The 17,792-nt window shown below is 38.7% G+C and overlaps 2 protein-coding genes across 16 annotated transcripts; one reads left to right on the top strand and one right to left on the bottom strand.

Moving 5' to 3' along the window:
• Window positions 1–352: 352 nt before the first annotated feature.
• Window positions 353–11,785, bottom strand: LOC135582094 (uncharacterized). Of its 15 annotated transcripts, none has more exons than XM_065116275.1 (8): window positions 11,634–11,785; window positions 11,191–11,265; window positions 10,901–10,989; window positions 10,599–10,798; window positions 9,189–10,439; window positions 9,035–9,076; window positions 7,999–8,506; window positions 353–3,760 (listed from the first exon to the last, which is right to left on the bottom strand). In XM_065116275.1, the coding sequence occupies exon 8, from the start codon at window positions 3,640–3,642 to the stop codon at window positions 628–630; it is 3,015 nt and encodes a 1,004-aa protein (XP_064972347.1). In that variant the 5' UTR covers window positions 3,643–3,760; window positions 7,999–8,506; window positions 9,035–9,076; window positions 9,189–10,439; window positions 10,599–10,798; window positions 10,901–10,989; window positions 11,191–11,265; window positions 11,634–11,785; the 3' UTR covers window positions 353–627. The 15 variants fall into 15 exon arrangements, with proteins under 15 accessions (XP_064972347.1, XP_064972348.1, XP_064972349.1 ...); XM_065116276.1 differs by having other exon boundaries at window positions 9,189–9,399; XM_065116277.1 differs by having other exon boundaries at window positions 9,189–9,283.
• Window positions 11,786–14,883: 3,098 nt separating this feature from the next.
• On the top strand, window positions 14,884–17,687 carry LOC103990533 (DNA-directed RNA polymerases II, IV and V subunit 9A). The gene is made up of 4 exons (XM_009409714.3): window positions 14,884–15,027; window positions 15,127–15,202; window positions 16,756–16,914; window positions 17,396–17,687. Exons 1-4 carry the CDS (start codon window positions 14,999–15,001, stop codon window positions 17,474–17,476), a joined length of 345 nt encoding a protein of 114 aa, XP_009407989.1. The 5' UTR covers window positions 14,884–14,998; the 3' UTR covers window positions 17,477–17,687.
• The last annotated feature ends 105 nt before the right edge of the window (window positions 17,688–17,792 follow it).

Below are 17,792 nucleotides of genomic sequence, written 5' to 3'. Positions count from 1 at the left end.
CGGCCCACGAGCCGGGAATTACTGAGAGTGGTCTCTGGCAGATACACTAGCAACGTTACGTCCAAAAGTGGCCCTTGCGGTCATCGTTCAAAGAACGTCCAAAAGGAATGTGGAGGTTTGTAGTGACCGCAGGGCGCCGACAAAGTGTAGCTCAGTAATGTGCATAAGTTGGCATACGTTGTATTTTACTTGTAATGCGCCGAACATAATAAATACATTACCAATTTTCAACATGATTGCTGTGAACTATACCGCCAACCATGCGACAAGTACAAAACAAGGAGGTTACCCTCCTGGGGGTCCATAGATGATAAAGCATCGAGCACCCAACATCTCTGATGACAAAACAATATAGAAAACACGATCAGAGTAAATTAAAGATAAAAAGCCTACGACTCATCCACTATGTTAGAATATCTGCGAGATATACATGCACCGAACTCCAACCAGGTGCAACAAACTAATAGATAACAATCAAACCAGGGCAACAAATTTCCATCAGTACTATTCTATATCCTTATTCGTTTCTCCACCTATCATCACCGGATGGTCAAAGCCTGGCTGGCCATCTTCCACGGCCAACAAGGTAGGCACACTATCTAAATAACCTGGTTTCAGAAGCACCTATCATCGTGGTGCCATCTGCTTGTAACCATATAAAGAAGGCTCCCACCCGGCATCCGGCTCTTTCCGCTTCAATCCAACAGATGAACTAGAAGGCTGTGCACTAGTCTTTGTTTGATCTTCCATCCGACTTCTGTAGCCTTGCAGAAAGAATTGTTGAAAACTGCCACCCTCAGTCGATGGTGCACCACTGTTCAAGTCGACATGAAGCGGTGACATCCCAAAACCAGCCATATCCGAGGGCATATTGGTTGCACCTAAAACAAAGGGTGGCCTGGCAGATGGCACCCCAAGTCCTCCAGCACCAGTAACATGTGGTATGGCTGCAGCCCCTCTAGAGTCTACCATGTAAGAAATGCTCCCAGGTGAATAATATGCTGCAGGAGCGGATATGGTAGGCCCAGTGGCAAGTCCAGCATAGCCACAACTGGGGTTCAGCATGTTCACAAACAGTGGTGGAGAAACAATAGTAGGCCTGATGTTCAGTCCGTTTGGCAGAAAAGAGTGCTGCTGTGCTTGATTGGGATTATGCTTTCTTTCAACAGCAATCACCGATCCCATGAGTTTAATGACAGGATCATAAGGTGCTGGCCCTCCATAAGATTCCAAGGCTTTAATAGATGATGCTTTATCAAGGTTGTGAGTAATGCCAATGTCAGGGAAAGATGGGTTGTCATTCAGGTCAAAGTCTCCAAGGGAAAGATGCCTATAAGATGATGAAGAAGCAGAAGATAAGCTGTGCTCTCCATTCAGTAAGTGCAGCTTCTGGGAGGAGAATGGACATGTAGATGTATCCGCATCCCCAAGGCAATTTAGATCCAAATTTAGCTTCTCTGGTCTTGATCTGACTTCCGCACATGAATCTCGAGATGGAAGACTAGAGGAAATAGGTAACTCTCTCACACATGTGAATTCATCATCCACATCATCCTCCCTTTCAGCCACGTTCAGATCAATTCCAAGGAATTCTGATTTCTGCTTTTCACCAGAAGAAGTCCTTTTACCATCTGGAGTTCTTCGAGGAGATGCTGGTCGAAAAGCACTGGTAGCAGCGGAACCCTTCCATCCCATTTCACCTTCAAAATGAAGAGGCATAACAGGCAATCCGGGAGCTCCTTTCGAAGAAGCAAAAACAGCTATAGGAGAAGACACAGCAACAGATATTTTCATAATAGGCTTCATCTCAGGTTCATCACCACATGTATCTGCATTCAGGTCAAAGGTGCATCCATCCGTAAGAGACTTATCAACTGATTCTTGAGCAGGAATGGGTGATTCTTTATCTTTATAAGAGTTCCCCGGATCAGAACTCATGTGCTGCGTGATCTCCGACTCCTTGTCAGGAGATGAGGTACCAGAATGATCTTTTCCAGTTGATGAACTATCCCCACCAACTTCCTCAGTCACTGCTTCAATCTGCTCTTCTTCAGAACCAGGGCTATGAAAACCAGTCATTTCCCCAGAATTAACCTCAGGAGAGCTGCAAAAGTGCTCTCTATAATCGACCACCTCTTGTTCCACTGCTAAAGCAACTTGCCTTGCAACCTCTAATGCATCATCCAAACATCCAAGTCCAATTTCTGACTTCCGACTGATGTCTTCACCAGCCTCTGTCCCAACAACTTTAAAAAAATCAGTGGATGTCGAAAGAGGACCTTTCCGGTTCCTAAAATTGATGGCACGATCTATATCTTTAATGGCACTGCTAGTGGCTTCCTCCCTTTGAAGGGATAGTTGACCATCATCTATGTTGTCAAGAATGGTAGCAGTGCAAGAGTAATCTTGAAAACCACTGGTGAAAATTGCAGCTGAATTGGACTCGGCTGTTATGAGACACTTTTCCCTCCTGTAGTCAAAATCCCCAGCCTTTGGCTGACGTTCCGTTGCCTTTGCAGCAGAAGAGGTGCCATTGTCAGAATCCAACTTGCATGAGATAGGAAGTTCAGCAGCAGCCACCAATGGTGTCATAGAAGCAGAAAAAGCAAAAGATGAAGAATTACTGGAAGTTTCTCCCTGATTAGATTTGCACAGCTTATCTTCTTTCATATCAGCATCAATCTCTTTCTCAATATCAGGGACATCTTTTGACATTGGCGTGTCATGCTGATCAGCTGCATCTCCTTCCTGACCAAGTCGAGAACAAGTTTCAGTGGAGGGTTTTCCCACTGCAACACAACCAGAAGATTCTCCCATAACAGACAGATTCTCCAGGCAGTTCGAGACAGGTGATGACCCTGCTGAATTGGCAACTGCTAAAACTGCACTTGCATTAATGACATTAAAAAACATGGGAAAAACTTGATGTGGTGTTGGACTTATCTCCTTGTTTGTAGAATCAACAGGGGAGCTGTCTGAGGATCTTGTGGCATTAGAAACCTGCAATTCAGCCCCTGGAGATTCTGCTTGATCATTTCCTTCACTAGTTCCCAGAGAGCATGGAGAAATATTAACAACTGGATTTACTAAGTTCAAACAATTTTCACTTTTGTGCACATCCTCAGAAGATCTGGGTTGATTACTTTGACTGGTTCCACATTTATCATGGTCATGACAACTTATATCATCATTCCTTGCATGATTCCATTTATCATACAAAATTCTGGCCTTCTCCTTAATTGGAATGCTTTTGTGATCAAGGAGAAGCTCAATAGTAACTCCCACTCCAGAGGCAATTATCCTTTTATAGTCTATGGGAAGCCTCTCAAATGAGGTCAGTAATGAACAAATTAATTCTTCAGCATCGATGACATTGACATCTGCATTGAGGTTTAGTGCTTCTTGGAGCCATTTATTAAGATAAGAAAGTCCATTTAACTCGAGAAACTGATTAAGACATTCTTTATGGTCAGTAACTGTTAAAACACTTGCAACTGTACACCATTGTGTCACCGGATCACCCAAGTTAGTTGTACCACAGTCATTCAACTTTTGAATCATGGAAAGTAGCTCTTCAACCCTAGCAATATTCGAAAGCCCATCTCTCATCTCAGTAAGAGTAAAAAAATCTTCAAGTGTCATTCTGGCTCACAAGATAAAACTGGCAGCTAAAAATCTGAATAATCCACTCCTTGCATCATGCTGCTACTTGAGACATCCAATCACATATAAGATGAGCATAAGCATGTGATGTCTCCTTCTGTAATATATATATAGCATCACTTAATCAGAAGTCTAGTCACAAAAACATAGTACTTGAAAAATATTGTTCTTTTGGGAAAAAAAGTAAAATTAACAAATAGTATGATGCCAGACTTAACAAATAGCATAACCCATGATCCATATCCAAACTTAACAATGGCATAGCTCAAAATTCAAAACCAAACAGTGCAAATGACTTATCTGGCAACTTCACGAACAATATTTATCTGAATCATTCTCATGAACATTATAGTGTCTTTGTTACATGCACCAATTAATTATAACTCTTTGATTGTCACGACTTATACCATGAACTCCACCACAAAAGCTTGCACACTACAAAACTTTCTGGTCAGTTTCAGCATAAGATGTAAACACTAGGCATTCTAGGTCAGCAGAGATTTCCATACAAGCAACTGATTCAACACCTATATTGCATGAAGAGAGTGACAATTGCCACTTAAAAAGGAATGATCTTTTGTTAATATAACCTCTTTTTCCTTTATCTAACACCTTAGTAACATGCATCAATCTTTTTTTTTTCTAATTGACTCCAGCTGTCAGGTGTCTAATCCACAATGTGGTTTTTCTGATGGTCCAAAAGAAAACGTATCCCTGCGTGCATATTCACATGCAGTGGAACAGAAGGAGAAAACCATGCATAAGAACATCCCTCGTCAATGCATAGATACATATCCTTTTGAACTGCCATAAGCTGCTCAAAAAATACTTTGCGTTGGCAAGACATTCTATAACAAATTGTAGCTACAAACCCAACATTGTTACATTATTAGCCTCACCCTGCAAACTGCAAACGTACAATCAACTAAAAGATTCCTAGTAAACACAACCTTGTCTTTCTTGAAACCATTGAAGTACACAAGCACAAAATAAAAATGACAAACTTCTTAAAAAGAATTTCATATGCAGACCCTTGCTCTAAAGTTTCAGTAAAGCCTCATAAAGTTGCAAATATAATAAACACCAGCTAATGTTAGAGAACTTTCACTGATACCCTTCTAGCTATCAAGAGTTTTTAATATTTTAAAATCCAACAATCATCGATGAAGTTCTAGTGATCTCTTGAAGAGAGCACTTTTGACCAATGTCCGTACTTTCGTACTGTACCAGAGCATCAAGCTCAAATCGGTATGGTACGATATGAGGGCGACGAGGCGATGTCGTTGCCTCGTTTCTTCTACTCGCGTGCGAAGAAGAAACGTCACCTCAACGACGCTCGATTTCTTCTCCTCGCGACGTTGCCAAGGCTTATTATCCTCACGCGGATGAGGAAAAGTCACCGACGACGCCAAGGCCTTATCGCCTCAGATGAAGAGAAGACGACATCTCATCTGTAGCGTCTGGCGAGGGAAGGCGACGACGGATCGGGATCGTCGAGGGAGAGCGACATCGGATCTCCAGGTTCTCCCTTTTCTTCTCCCTCTTCTTTCTTCTCCCTCGGCTAAGACCACTCGGTAACAGGCTACGACAGTCAAAATCGATCGTCACCGACAGATTTAGGGTGGTAACAGGGTGGAAACAGCCCCAATCGACGATACCACCCGGTAGCGAGCGGTCCGCATACCAGTCTGTTGGCGGATCAGTACATACCTTGGATCAAGCAGCTTAACTGATGAACCATAACAGTTACCATGGTAACCATTGAGGTGGCACTAAGCCATGAGCTACAATGAACAGCTCAAGCCCAATCTCTTCTTTAGTTGACAGAACCATATAAAGTGGTGAAGAGAAATTTTTCGATAATGATTCTGATACATCGAGCTCTAATGCTTACGTAAATAAGAAAATCTCCCTGTTAAGATAGTAGTGAATAAGATTATCATTACTTGATCCTCATAATCATCTTTTACTTTACAACCATCTAACACAAGGCCTTAATATATTACATTTCTCACTTTCCTAACAATATAAAAGATTGCAAATTATTAAGATTTCAAATACCAATCAGATTTTTAGATACTGCCCAGTATTTTCCAGTCCAATGTAGGACCAAAATTGAATCAAATAACTTGGTACCAGTCAATACATATTCTTTCATTATACTTCCACTTGTACCAAGTGATACAGATCGGTGAACCACCCCATATTTAAATCTTGAATTAGATTAGATTGTGATATTTTATCCATGATCCATATCCAAACTTAACAATGGCATAGCTCAAAATTCAAAACCAAACAGTGCAAATGACTTATCTGGCAACTTCACGAACAAATAGCATAACCCATGATCCATATCCAAACTTAACAATGGCATAGCTCAAAATTCAAAACCAAACAGTGCAAATGACTTATCTGGCAACTTCACGAACAAATAGCATAACCCATGATCCATATCCAAACTTAACAATGGCATAGCTCAAAATTCAAAACCAAACAGTGCAAATGACTTATCTGGCAACTTCACGAACAAAAATATCATGAATTCTACAGTAATTCCACTTTTCATGAAACATTTGCATTGAACCGTAGAAAAATATTTGCTGTCATAGTAAGATATTTATTTTATTTCCTGTGAAACCTTAAATGATAAAAATCCCATTTATAGTACACCTAGGACTCTTCAAATTCTATCATACTAAGTAGGCAACTTTCCAGAACCAGGCTATACCTAAAGTAGGAATTTGTAATACCAACACTGGCTCAAAACAGAAACATCAAAGTACCCCCAACAACACCTGAAAATGATGATGAAATTCCTCCAATGAAATCAAAGAAAAAAAAAAGTGCAACTGAGACTCAAACTTAAATGAACTAAGATTTGAATCACACAAAAAAATTATATGAACCGGCTCAAAAAAAAAATTCTTTCAGTTAGTTGATTTGTTTCTTCAGAATTTTATGACTTTTCATCTAGTGATCCAACAATAAAATTTTCGGTTTTGACTTTCAAGTCATCTCACCTGTCACAAGATACCAGATTGCCAAAAAAACAGGCACTACAACATCATGTTCAACATGTTTGTTGTACATTGCCCCTGGGAGTAGCTTGTTTTTTTGCTATGAATATTCAAGGAAAAAAATGATCCATGTAGGTAGTTGATAATGCTGCAATTCCTATGGTGTCTGGTTAAATGTTAGTGTTCATCTTGTTACTCACTCTTTGAAGGCATATCCATGAACTCTGTGTGTAAATCTTCTTCAGAACTTAGGCCACAGCAAACGGCCTTGTGATTCTTCAAATTTCAATCAAAACATCTCAATTCTGACTCCACCCTTATTTTCCCTTGCAAATCATTTCTATGTTATAGGCAACACCATACCTATTCTCAATAAAATTGGATCCTAAAGGGTGAAATCATTGAAATATAAATATTCCATCGGTTTTCTAGGGTCAGTGCTGATACCAATATAAATGCAAGATCAGCAAGTGGGTAAAGAGAGTAAGTACTGGAGGGACAACATAAATGGGAAGAAAAAAAAAAGGACACAAGTCATAAGAGAGTAAAGAAGCATGTAAAACCAAGGGAACTTAATTCCATGAATCAAAACTCAATATGCAATTTAGTACTAGCCAAGAAATGCTTGTCATGCGAACTTTGTCAAACAATCAATCCACTCCTACGATGAAGTGAAATTACCCTCTCAACATCATTTCATTTTATTATTAAAAGAACACATCACACTCTTGTGGGTATTTGACTGCGTGTTTCGAAAGATGAAACTAAATCATAAAAGTCAAAGAAGAGAAGATAAACAACCTTGGTTGTAGAATTTTGGCCAATGATCACTGAAAATTCATACGAGTAACAATCCACAAACTTAAAGAAAGGAACTAAATCCTGAGAGCTAATATTCACCAACGATCACCAGAATACATCTAAGACGAGCAATCCACAAACATCAAAATGAAATTAAACCGTAATGGTTCACGAAGCTATTAACCACAAGTCCTTCGTTAATCTGAACTTGGCAAGAAACCCGGAAGATGAAATTAAGTAGCGACAAAAGATCAGCAATTCTACAAGAAAGAAATATCAAACACATATTCAGTATAAAAAAAAGGAAATAAAGATCCAACCACCGAGGCAGTAAACAAAAACCCTAATGATTTCTCTTCGAAGAATCAAGAAACTAAATAAAGAACGCCAGGCCGAACCATTAAAAGAAAAAAAAAAGCAAGAAACACGGTGTTTGACAGGGTAGCGGTGCCGAAAAGCAACGATAGAAGTAGGGATCACTGTATAACTCGAGGAAAGGGAAGGGGTTGGGGATTACCGCGACTCGGCAGCCGGAGAAGAACGAAACCCTAAGAATCCGGATTCGGAAGCTAGATAAGCTCCGTCTTCGACAGCCTTTCTCTCGTTGTCGCTCACGCTTTCCTTGCACGTCAGTCGTCTCTCTCGCTCCTCTCTCTTCCTTCTTCGTCTAACCCTCGGTATCTTCAGCGGTCGTTCAGTTTGGCTCCGATGGCAACCATTCTTTCTCTCTTCCCACCTCCACTGTATTGTTTATTTCCCACATCCCATCCTATAAACTTTATTTTTTTCGATATTAAAAAATAATAATACTAATAATTGCTTTATTCCCAGCACGTGCTAGCGGGGCCCGCCCGAGGGAGGCGGAGTGGCTCGTGCAGCAGAGGTGAGCGACTAATGATAGCAGTTAGGATCTGTCGAGTCTCTTTGGTTTGGCGGTGTGCAGCCCAGAGCCCAGATCTTTCGGACGTAGAGACAGCTGGGCGCAGCTGTTGGTGCTTGAGCTTTTTAAGTCCCTTAAAAAAAAACTGTGGAAATAAAATAAGTGGAGTTTGATATAGAAAACATTAAAAATTATATTAAAGAAGTAATACAAGGCTTGTTAAAAAAATAATTCATGATTCATTTGTAGGAAAAGAGAAAAATATATACATATTTTAAAACATAAAGGACACAGATTATATAACGAAATGAATGAATAAGCATAACATGTGAATTTATCATGGACGATAAGAGTTTAGATGGTAACGTTTCTATCGACCTTCAGTCAAATGAAGAGTCATGGTTGACAGATTTCTTTTTTTTCTCTTAGTAAGCTGAATAGGCGAGCACTACTACATCAATCATCCAACCAATACAAGAATGATTTATTTCTATTTGGAAACGGCCAGATCAAATTAAAATATTTCTCATCCAAATTTGAAATGAACACATAATAGGCAAAGGAAATAACCACCGAATATGCTGAAGTTTTCTCCATTAGGAAGATGATTGATTCCTAGGAACACTAGAACTTAAGTAACTAGCTAACTAATTATGTCTGTAAAAGGACTGACCTTAAGTCATGGCAGGTCTCATCTGGCTGCCTAAAGCTCAACCTGATACCATTAAAAGAACAGAAGAGATGTCAGTACAAATGGATGTGCATTGTGGAGTAATCAGAATCTGCAAAATAATAGGAAGAATCACAGAGGGAGAGAAAAATAATACAGGTGTCTTCCTTTAGTCGTCTACTCCCAAATCCCTTCCTTTTCGCTGTGTGTTTCAGCATCAGAATCTGCACCAGTGTCAGATTCTGCATCTTCCTGGTTTCCATATTGTCGCACAAGAATTGTAGAACCCAATATGAGTGAAATGTCAAAGGGAACAACGAATAAAGAACTACCATTTGGGATCTTACACCTGAATCTGTGTCGTCATCCTTGGACAGCGGTTAAAAATAAGATAAGCTTAGTGAATAAAGTTCAAAATGTACATGTTTCATTTAGAAAACCTCAAAGCCGAGGGTTGAGTGCTACAGAGCAAAACAATATTTCAAACCTACAAGGATAAGATCACCCAACTTAACTAATACATGTGTATAAACACACGCTCAGACAAACATTTGTATGTGTGGTCTCCAAGTTATCAAGGAAAATCCACAGGGATAACAAGATCAAATAGACCCACAAATCCACAACAGAGGTAAACATAACAGTGAAGCTTGGCCTAATAAAAGAGATCAATGTATGTAAAATCTTAAAATCGCACCTTTTTGGTGATGTAATTAGGACAATCAATTATGTCAATGACTTCAATGTGAAAAAATATGTGCATGCTGATAACTATGCACAAAATCATTCAACTAAGTATCTACTTAAGGTTCCTACCCCTGCAAACTTGAGTAAGTTATCACACCGTTATCTGCTGAAATTGACTAAATTAATCAAAAAAGCCAAATGATGAAGTTGACAGCAAAGGGGCCCTCACAAGCAATTTTATGCAAGGCATATGGTTGGAGAGGCCAGTTAAATGGCTATAACCTAAGTTGTTTTCGAGTGGTATTGGTTTGGATAAAAATAATTGAGGCCTTCTAATGGACTAATTCTTGACATCTCATGTAGTCTCAGTGAGATCTTTGTAAAAGGAGAGAATAGATGAAATAATTATATCAAATTGATAAAATTTAAAAATAAGTAGGTAAGACAGAAAACATGTTTGTACTGCAAGATCCACATTGTGAGAGTTACCCTCTTGGCAGTAGGATTCTTGACTTTATTTTGGAGGAAGAATATCCCAGTCAACGCACAAACTCCCTGACCTCTTTGTTATCAATGAATAACTATAGGTAGCATCAGAGGGAATGATGGAATTGTACATGAGTTAGATTATTAGTCTCACATGGAACTTCCTTCTTAATTGAATGGTTCCTATCACGTGCAAGGATAGCATGATCCTTTTTGGTACTATAACCACATATATCTGCTGAACACGATATTGCAATTATCAAATTTATCCCAATAAATAAGTTAGGTCATCAACAATGAATATATTAGAGATAGATCTAAAGAATCAAAATATGAAGTATGAATGCTGTAGATAATGGAAATGACAAGGCATTAAAAGATAGTTCAGTAAAACCTCTAGGAAGTCTCCCTGCCAATTTTTTGTTGATCAACTTTGCCGCTGAGCAGCTTCGCACAGCCACCCTACGCAGTCAAGTTTTTGTTCACATGCATCTGAGAATTGCAAAACTAATGTCTTATTCTTGTTGCTGAACTCTGGTAACCATGCTAGATGGAACAGAACATATATTCTTCCAAAGTTCTGATGCCTGCAACCTAGATTTAATGAGAAGAAGTTTAAACATGGCAAGTGTTGCCTTCAAGTGCAGCATTGTAATGCTTGGAACAACGAAAGCTAATGTAAATATAGTGGACTACCTTTATCTTCAATGTTGCCATTCCATTTGCCTTTTCCAATCCTTCCAATCCCAACTTGACCCACCGATTCACAAATTAATCTAAAATATCTATGAACAAATTCACATCAAAAGAAAATGAAAAAAAAAAAACTGATCTCAATAAGGCATTATGAAAGAGCAATTGACCAATCAAATTTAACTAAAAATGAAACTACTACAATCAGCTGCAATACAATTAGGTAAACAACAAGAAACGAATGTTATTCTAAGCATCAATTTGAGATGTTTAGCATAGAATTCAATTCTTACATCTTATGCCAAAGTAGATCAACCCGTCTGGTCCTCATCACACCTACGAAACAACCAACCAACTGCTACGATAACCTTCATGAATAGAGCATAAGCCATAAACCCTAACACGGATATCTAAAACACTAATTGATTTAGAAAAGAAGATGTAAAACACAAAGTAAACTTATAAGCATGATTTGAACTAAATAAGCATTAGTAAACACATTATTTAGCAATTCAAACAAAGCTTCTTATGAACCTCTACAAATTTAGATGAAACAGTGGTTTGGTTAACGAAAGTAGAGCAGATCATTAGAAACGCAGGAAGCAGACAGTAAGCTACCAATGGATCATAGAAACATGATATCGATCGCACAGGGGAGAGAGATGCTGGAGCAGGAGAAGTAGAAAAGATCCGACATCGATGGAAAGATGTAGGCCGATTTGAGGGAGGTATGTACCTGCGAATCGCTACTCAAAGAAGATCTCCACGACCACGGAGGGCGCCACCGCGATGGCCGCGGCGACAGGGGGCCTCCATCGGATCGCCATTGCACAAGGTTGCCCTATTATTCGGGAGGGACGCGCGAAAACAGTAGCTCATGGATTTATACACGAAGGAAACCGATAAAGAAACGGTGAAGGGAACCCATGGTGAAGTTACCGCTCGCTTCGACGCAGCCTTTCGTTTCTTAGCTATTCGAATCAAAGAAAGCCAAACATAGCGACACGGTTGGCACGACATACATAGTAATGCGTCGCATAAATCTCTTTCTCTTTGGTTAGAAAAAGTAGATGGGCCCAAACGGTGGGACCCACCCAAAGCTCTCGTTACTCACGGGTTTAGTTGGAATTACCCAAGTCATGAGATACTCTTATGGTAAAGTTATGAACTTAGCTTCAGTTATCTAAGTCGTGAAGCACCCTTGCGCTAACTCCTTGGACTTAGCTGGGATTGCTTAAGTCATGACGCGCTCTTACGATATAAGTCCGCAAAGGGTCAGTTAATTTGCAACATCACTCAGGTCCCGAAAGACTTGTAAAAGAGAAAGTTGAATAGTTTGAAAAATGAGCGACAAACAAGTCTCGACATCTCACGAAAAAGAGAAGCTTTACAAGCAATTCAACTAGCACATTGCGTGCATGAGAGAAAAGAAAGAAATGAGAAAAACAAGGACTTTAAAAGGTAGAACAAACAATTGCAAGTTCATAAACAACTGATCATCGGGTGTTGGGCGCGAAGATAAGTTTTCATCAAGTTAATGTGCGAACTTGTGAAGATTGTTTAATGCCCGATGTTTCCCGTGTAACTGCAGTGTGCAGAAAACAAGACATGACATGCGAAAACGAAGTCATTTTGGGGCAGTTTGACCCAACGTGACGAATCGTTGCTTACATTTTCCAAGCGAAAACATATAAAACTAAGGCAAAACATGTTACAATGTCTCTATACAAGCATGCAAAAATGCGAACGGTTCGTTGAACAAAATTGCTGCAGGTGCGTGATGATCGTTCGTGATAGGATGTCGAAGGTGATCCTATCAGTTTGTTCCTTGATTTTATCCAATATGCGATCTCCATGCTTGCTTTGTTTAGCGATTGTTCGATGCTTCCCTTGTTAAGTTTGTCATCCGATGGATCGTTGCCTCCACGAAATGGTTGTTCTTGGAACTAAACTAGTTTTTGTTTTGGATGGAGCTTTAGGCCTTGAAATTATTGCTTATCTTGATTCTTCTTGTGTTTAGGCTTTCTTCGTTTTGCTAATGAATGAAGGCACTCGAGTGACAATCGATTGCTTGGGCATGGTGTGGCCAAAAATCACATATTTTCGAACCTTTTTGTTCGTTCGGGTAAAATTTTGGTTTCCATTTTCTCTGGTTGAGAAAAGCTTGATTTTTATTTCACCTTTTTGGAAACTTTAGTTCTTTGTTTAAGAGATTCATCCTATCAGAGGTTTTGATCTCTCTTGTTTTACAGCTCCAAGAGCAGGATGCTGTTCTTTATTTGATTCCCTACCTGTCTCTGCCGTATTGGAAGTACAAGAAGTTTACTATATACATTCCCTTTTCACAACACCTTAAAAAATAATAAAATATTTATTATTTTATTATAAATAATAAAATAATAAAATATTGAGGCGAGTTGATGGCAAGAAAGCACACAAAAGTGCCAAATACATCTGATGAGCACAAGAAAGATGTGAAACTGAGCTGGGAAAGGATGCAAAAGCTCCACCTTCTTCTGCTAGTGGCACATCTCGGTGCCAATAGTGGTTGGTCATGACCACTATGATGGCAACAATGAAAGGATCAGCATGTCATGACCCGTTTTGAGAAACCCAAATTGAATATGGTACTTCCGGTGTCTTGTGAATTCGACAACTTGAAATATTGAGATTGAACTGTAGGATGAAAGAAACAATAAGAAGATTGAGTTGAAAAGAATGTCACAAAGAATAAAGGGCCAGCTATATGGTGATCTTTTGGAGGATGACAGCACTGAGGATTCGGTCTTCATGAGATACTGAGTGTTTCATCTCATGGGACTAAGTCCAGCAACAGTTCATCAATTCTGAGCAAAGTGGAAGAAGAAAACATATGAGAAGGAGATATAATACCTCATCATCTGAAGAATATGAACCTGAATCAGCTTTCTGGTAGTGATTCAGATTAGACTAGCAGCTGGAGTAAGAGTTGAAGGTGTATGCAGTGTCAGGTCCAAATCCACACACTTGTGCCATGAAATATTTGAACAAGTATCTGATGCTTCTGATGCAAGAATGTTAGTCTCTTTTTCTTGTATATTGTCTGGTTATTTTCTGTTCCTAATGTTAACTGCCTACTGCACAGACAGAAACTAGTGGTATTGATTGTCTTATTTAATCTATATGAGCATTGCTGGACACATAATTGCATGCATATCAAATATCATTGTACTTTATCTAACATGCTGCACTAACTCCTTGTAGGGGAATTCTATATTTCTTGCTCTGGTTCCTTTAACTTTTGGCTGATGAACTATATCAACAAGCTAGTGAAATATTGGACATATTTTCTAATTAGCAGAACACAGGATGTATGACTTTGTGATGGATCACAGCTTTGATGATAGACCAGGACAACATATGACTCTGTAGAGTGCTAGTTCCTCCATCATGACATGCACACTGTTCATCCTCCTCAAAGTTACCTGTGAAATTGCTTCATTTTGGCAAGACATTACATTTTTTATTATATGTTTATTTAACTGCACCCTCCAGATGAAGGATTAGTTTTGGTGCTTTGCAACTAAGCATATCTCCTGAATACAAAGAAGATATGGCTTTTTGTGATATTATTCTTGAACACAAAGATACTTTGCTTCTAGTGGATGGTGGAATGTGTTTTCTTAGTGGATTGTGGAATATATTGTCTATGTGGTAAACCTGTGTTCTGAACTTTGAGCTCTAAATTTCTATTGAATGTTGGCCTTTTTAGGTGCCAAATAATTAAGTCATCTTGAATAATTAGTCAAAGCTCAAGCCTCAAGATATACAATATATGCATGATTAACTTGTCCAATAAAGGACCAAAAAGATTATGACAACTTTTTTGCAGAAGGACCAATCCCTCCTTTATGCCCCCACAGCCTAATAGATTATTACTCAAACCAATTGGCATCTTTATAGGAAGATTCTCCATATTGTTCTAGTTTGTCCCTTTTTAGTGGAGAACAAACTTCTCTGCAAAGGAGTCATATCACCTCCTTTCCCCCATACACTGCATCAGTGACCAGCAGAAGTGCAATCAGGTACAGAAAGCAACGGGTGAAGAGCAAAGAAGCAGCCATGAGTACCATGAAGTTTTGCCGTGAATGGTATGTTCAGTACTTGTTTAATTGGGAGAGTGACGATCACCTTTATATTACATTAGATGCCTATATGTTCCTCTGTCTTAATTCATCTTTCACTGACAGCAACAATATCTTGTACCCAAAAGAAGACAGGGAGCAGAAGGTCCTCCTTTATGCCTGCCGCAACTGTGATCATCAGGTCTTTTTCATGACATTATATTTAGCCTATTTGATATTTATTGCAAGGTTGATATTGGATTTAGCAAAACTGGATGAAATTTGAGCTTTATTTGTTAAAATGCTCCTCCTATATCTTGTTGTGTTTTACACCATATGTATGTTTGGCAAGAGAGTTAATATTAGTTATCTGCATGACTTGCAGTGTCAAGATTCTTTTTCCCCTGGTCTGAAAATGTAATAACCAGCTAGTTGGTTGCTTATAATACTTCTAACTTGGTTTTCACATCTTCTCTCGGGCTGATTGATGATTCTTGTTTTACCAGGAATCTGTTCATGTTTATTGGAGAATAAACAAAACTTAACTTGTATTTTTTTTTTTGCATGTATATTGAACCAAATGTTTAAATTGTTCTCGAGGAGTGGTCGATTATGCGATTAGGTTTCGAATTTCTAATGCTACGGGGACATGGAATGTGTTTTATATTTCAGACATCATTTTTTTTGCATGTTTTCCTTGACATTAAAGACAATAGGTATTCTCAATAGCTACAACAAGATCACTCAGGAATTAAAAGTCGGCCATAAATTGGATTGGAAATTGGAAATATCGTGTTGAGCATACGTTCATTGCGCGACTAGTGATGCCCAACTATTTATCTGGCAAGTTGGGTTTAGTAATTTACAGCATTATAAACTCTTTAAAAAGTGATCTAAGAGGTCTCTAGATCCAAATGTCTTTGTTGAGTTGATAAAATGGTCCTAGTGTTGAGTCTAATTATTCCATTCTCATTCACAGTAGATAAGCATTCGAAATGAGATCTAGCATGGTGCATGGTCGGAAGTATTAATCTTCTCGACATGTAGCATTGCACTAAGGGCAGGAAGATTCCTTTTCTTTATATGAGATGAAGACAGATTAAAATAAAATTCGGTTTTAGAATCGTCGAGGTTACATTTCAAGGTTGATCAAGAAAGGCATTATTATTTTTGTAGTTTTAGCACTTCTTTATCAACTTGAGAAGTTTTCATACACAGTAGAAATTTTTAGTCTGATCTGATCTGTCTTCGACGAGAAATTTTCATTTTGCATTATAGTTCAAGTGTTTTCAAGAGTCAGGAACACTCACTTGGGAAGTAAGGTTGTTGTTGCTTCATGGATACCATGAACTTGTAACTTTTGCTGCCAGTGATAAGGAGTAGTTTGTATTTTTCTATGTTTTAGGAAACATTAAAACGAAAGTTATAAGTTAATTGTCAGAAAATAATTCCGTAATCTCCATGTTTACCCTTAATTACAGTCCTACTACCTAACTGAATGAGCAAACAAGATTGCAGTAATGTTGATACATGGAATTATGAGGAACCAGAAATATTCTGCTGAGCAGTTAATAGCTGTGACTTCTTAATGTTGATACATGCAAACAAGATTGCAGTAACAATTGCTACTGCTTAATGCATTTGTTTCCATGATATATATAGATATAGATATAGATGGAATTGCTTTCTTATCAACACAGACTTAAATTTCATTTTTTTTGGGGACAAAAATATTGATATTATGCTTGAATTTAGGAGGTTGCTGACAACAACTGTGTATATAGAAATGTGGTACATCATTCTGTTGTAGAGTTCACACAAGTCCTGCAGGATGTGGCAGCTGACCCAACTCTTCCTCGTACCAGAGCTGTACAGTGTGCTGTTTGCAACCATCCCGAAGCTGTCTTCTTCCAGGTTATGATGCCTCCTCTGCAACTTCTGTTCAGTGTGTGCATGAATATGATCTGCTGTTTTGACAGTCGGTCACCAATTTAAGAATTAGAGAAATCCTGATTCCGGTTAGCTCAATCTTCATTGAGAGGCAAATGTATGTTATTTGGCTTTCCTCAATGTTGTTTGGCCTTCGGTTTGTACATTCGATGCATAGGCACAACAACACAGTATCTATCAGTGCTGGGAAGCAAAGATTACAGCCCACTTGAGATATGCAAGTGATTATTCCATTACACCAAAGATGATAACATTACTTGAGTTGGTTGTCATCTCTAACTTGTTTTAGAAAAGATTTCTATTCATGAACACTATCAGCAAATTCTCAGACTAGTTTGTCACCTCCAAAGTCTTAGTACAGTAAGTACTTGAGAAACTCAGGAAGACATGTTTGCTGGTTCAGTTCTTGTCATCCTAATGGGAGAGTGTCATTGTTTTCTTTCAGGCAACGACTCGAGGGGAGGAAGGAATGACGCTGTTTTTTGTCTGCTGCAATCCAAGCTGTGGCTACAGATGGAGAGATTGATGGGATCACATGTAAATGAATGTTGAGGCTTGAGTTCATCTCTCGCTGAAGGAACGAATCAAATGAACAGTTTTGGGTTATGGCTGGTGATTAACGAGCATTATGAATGAGGTGATGATCACAGTGGTGTACGACTCAAAACTTAAATCACTCGCAACAGTTGTTTAGATGCCTAATAAATTGTTGGGAGTATCTTTCTCCCTTCCTTCCACAGTGAAAACCTTGAGATACAACGCGCAATTTAACCTCTATTATTTTGTATTATTTGTGCAACAATTCACTGTGCAAAGGTGAAATCACACAGATATTTTTGAGA

Source organism: Musa acuminata, chromosome BXJ2-7 (assembly GCF_036884655.1).
Source record: "Musa acuminata AAA Group cultivar baxijiao chromosome BXJ2-7, Cavendish_Baxijiao_AAA, whole genome shotgun sequence".
Taxonomy (NCBI): domain Eukaryota; kingdom Viridiplantae; phylum Streptophyta; class Magnoliopsida; order Zingiberales; family Musaceae; genus Musa; species Musa acuminata.
The sequence above is the reverse complement of the archived record's forward strand: the minus strand, read 5'-3'. Positions and strand labels throughout refer to the sequence as shown.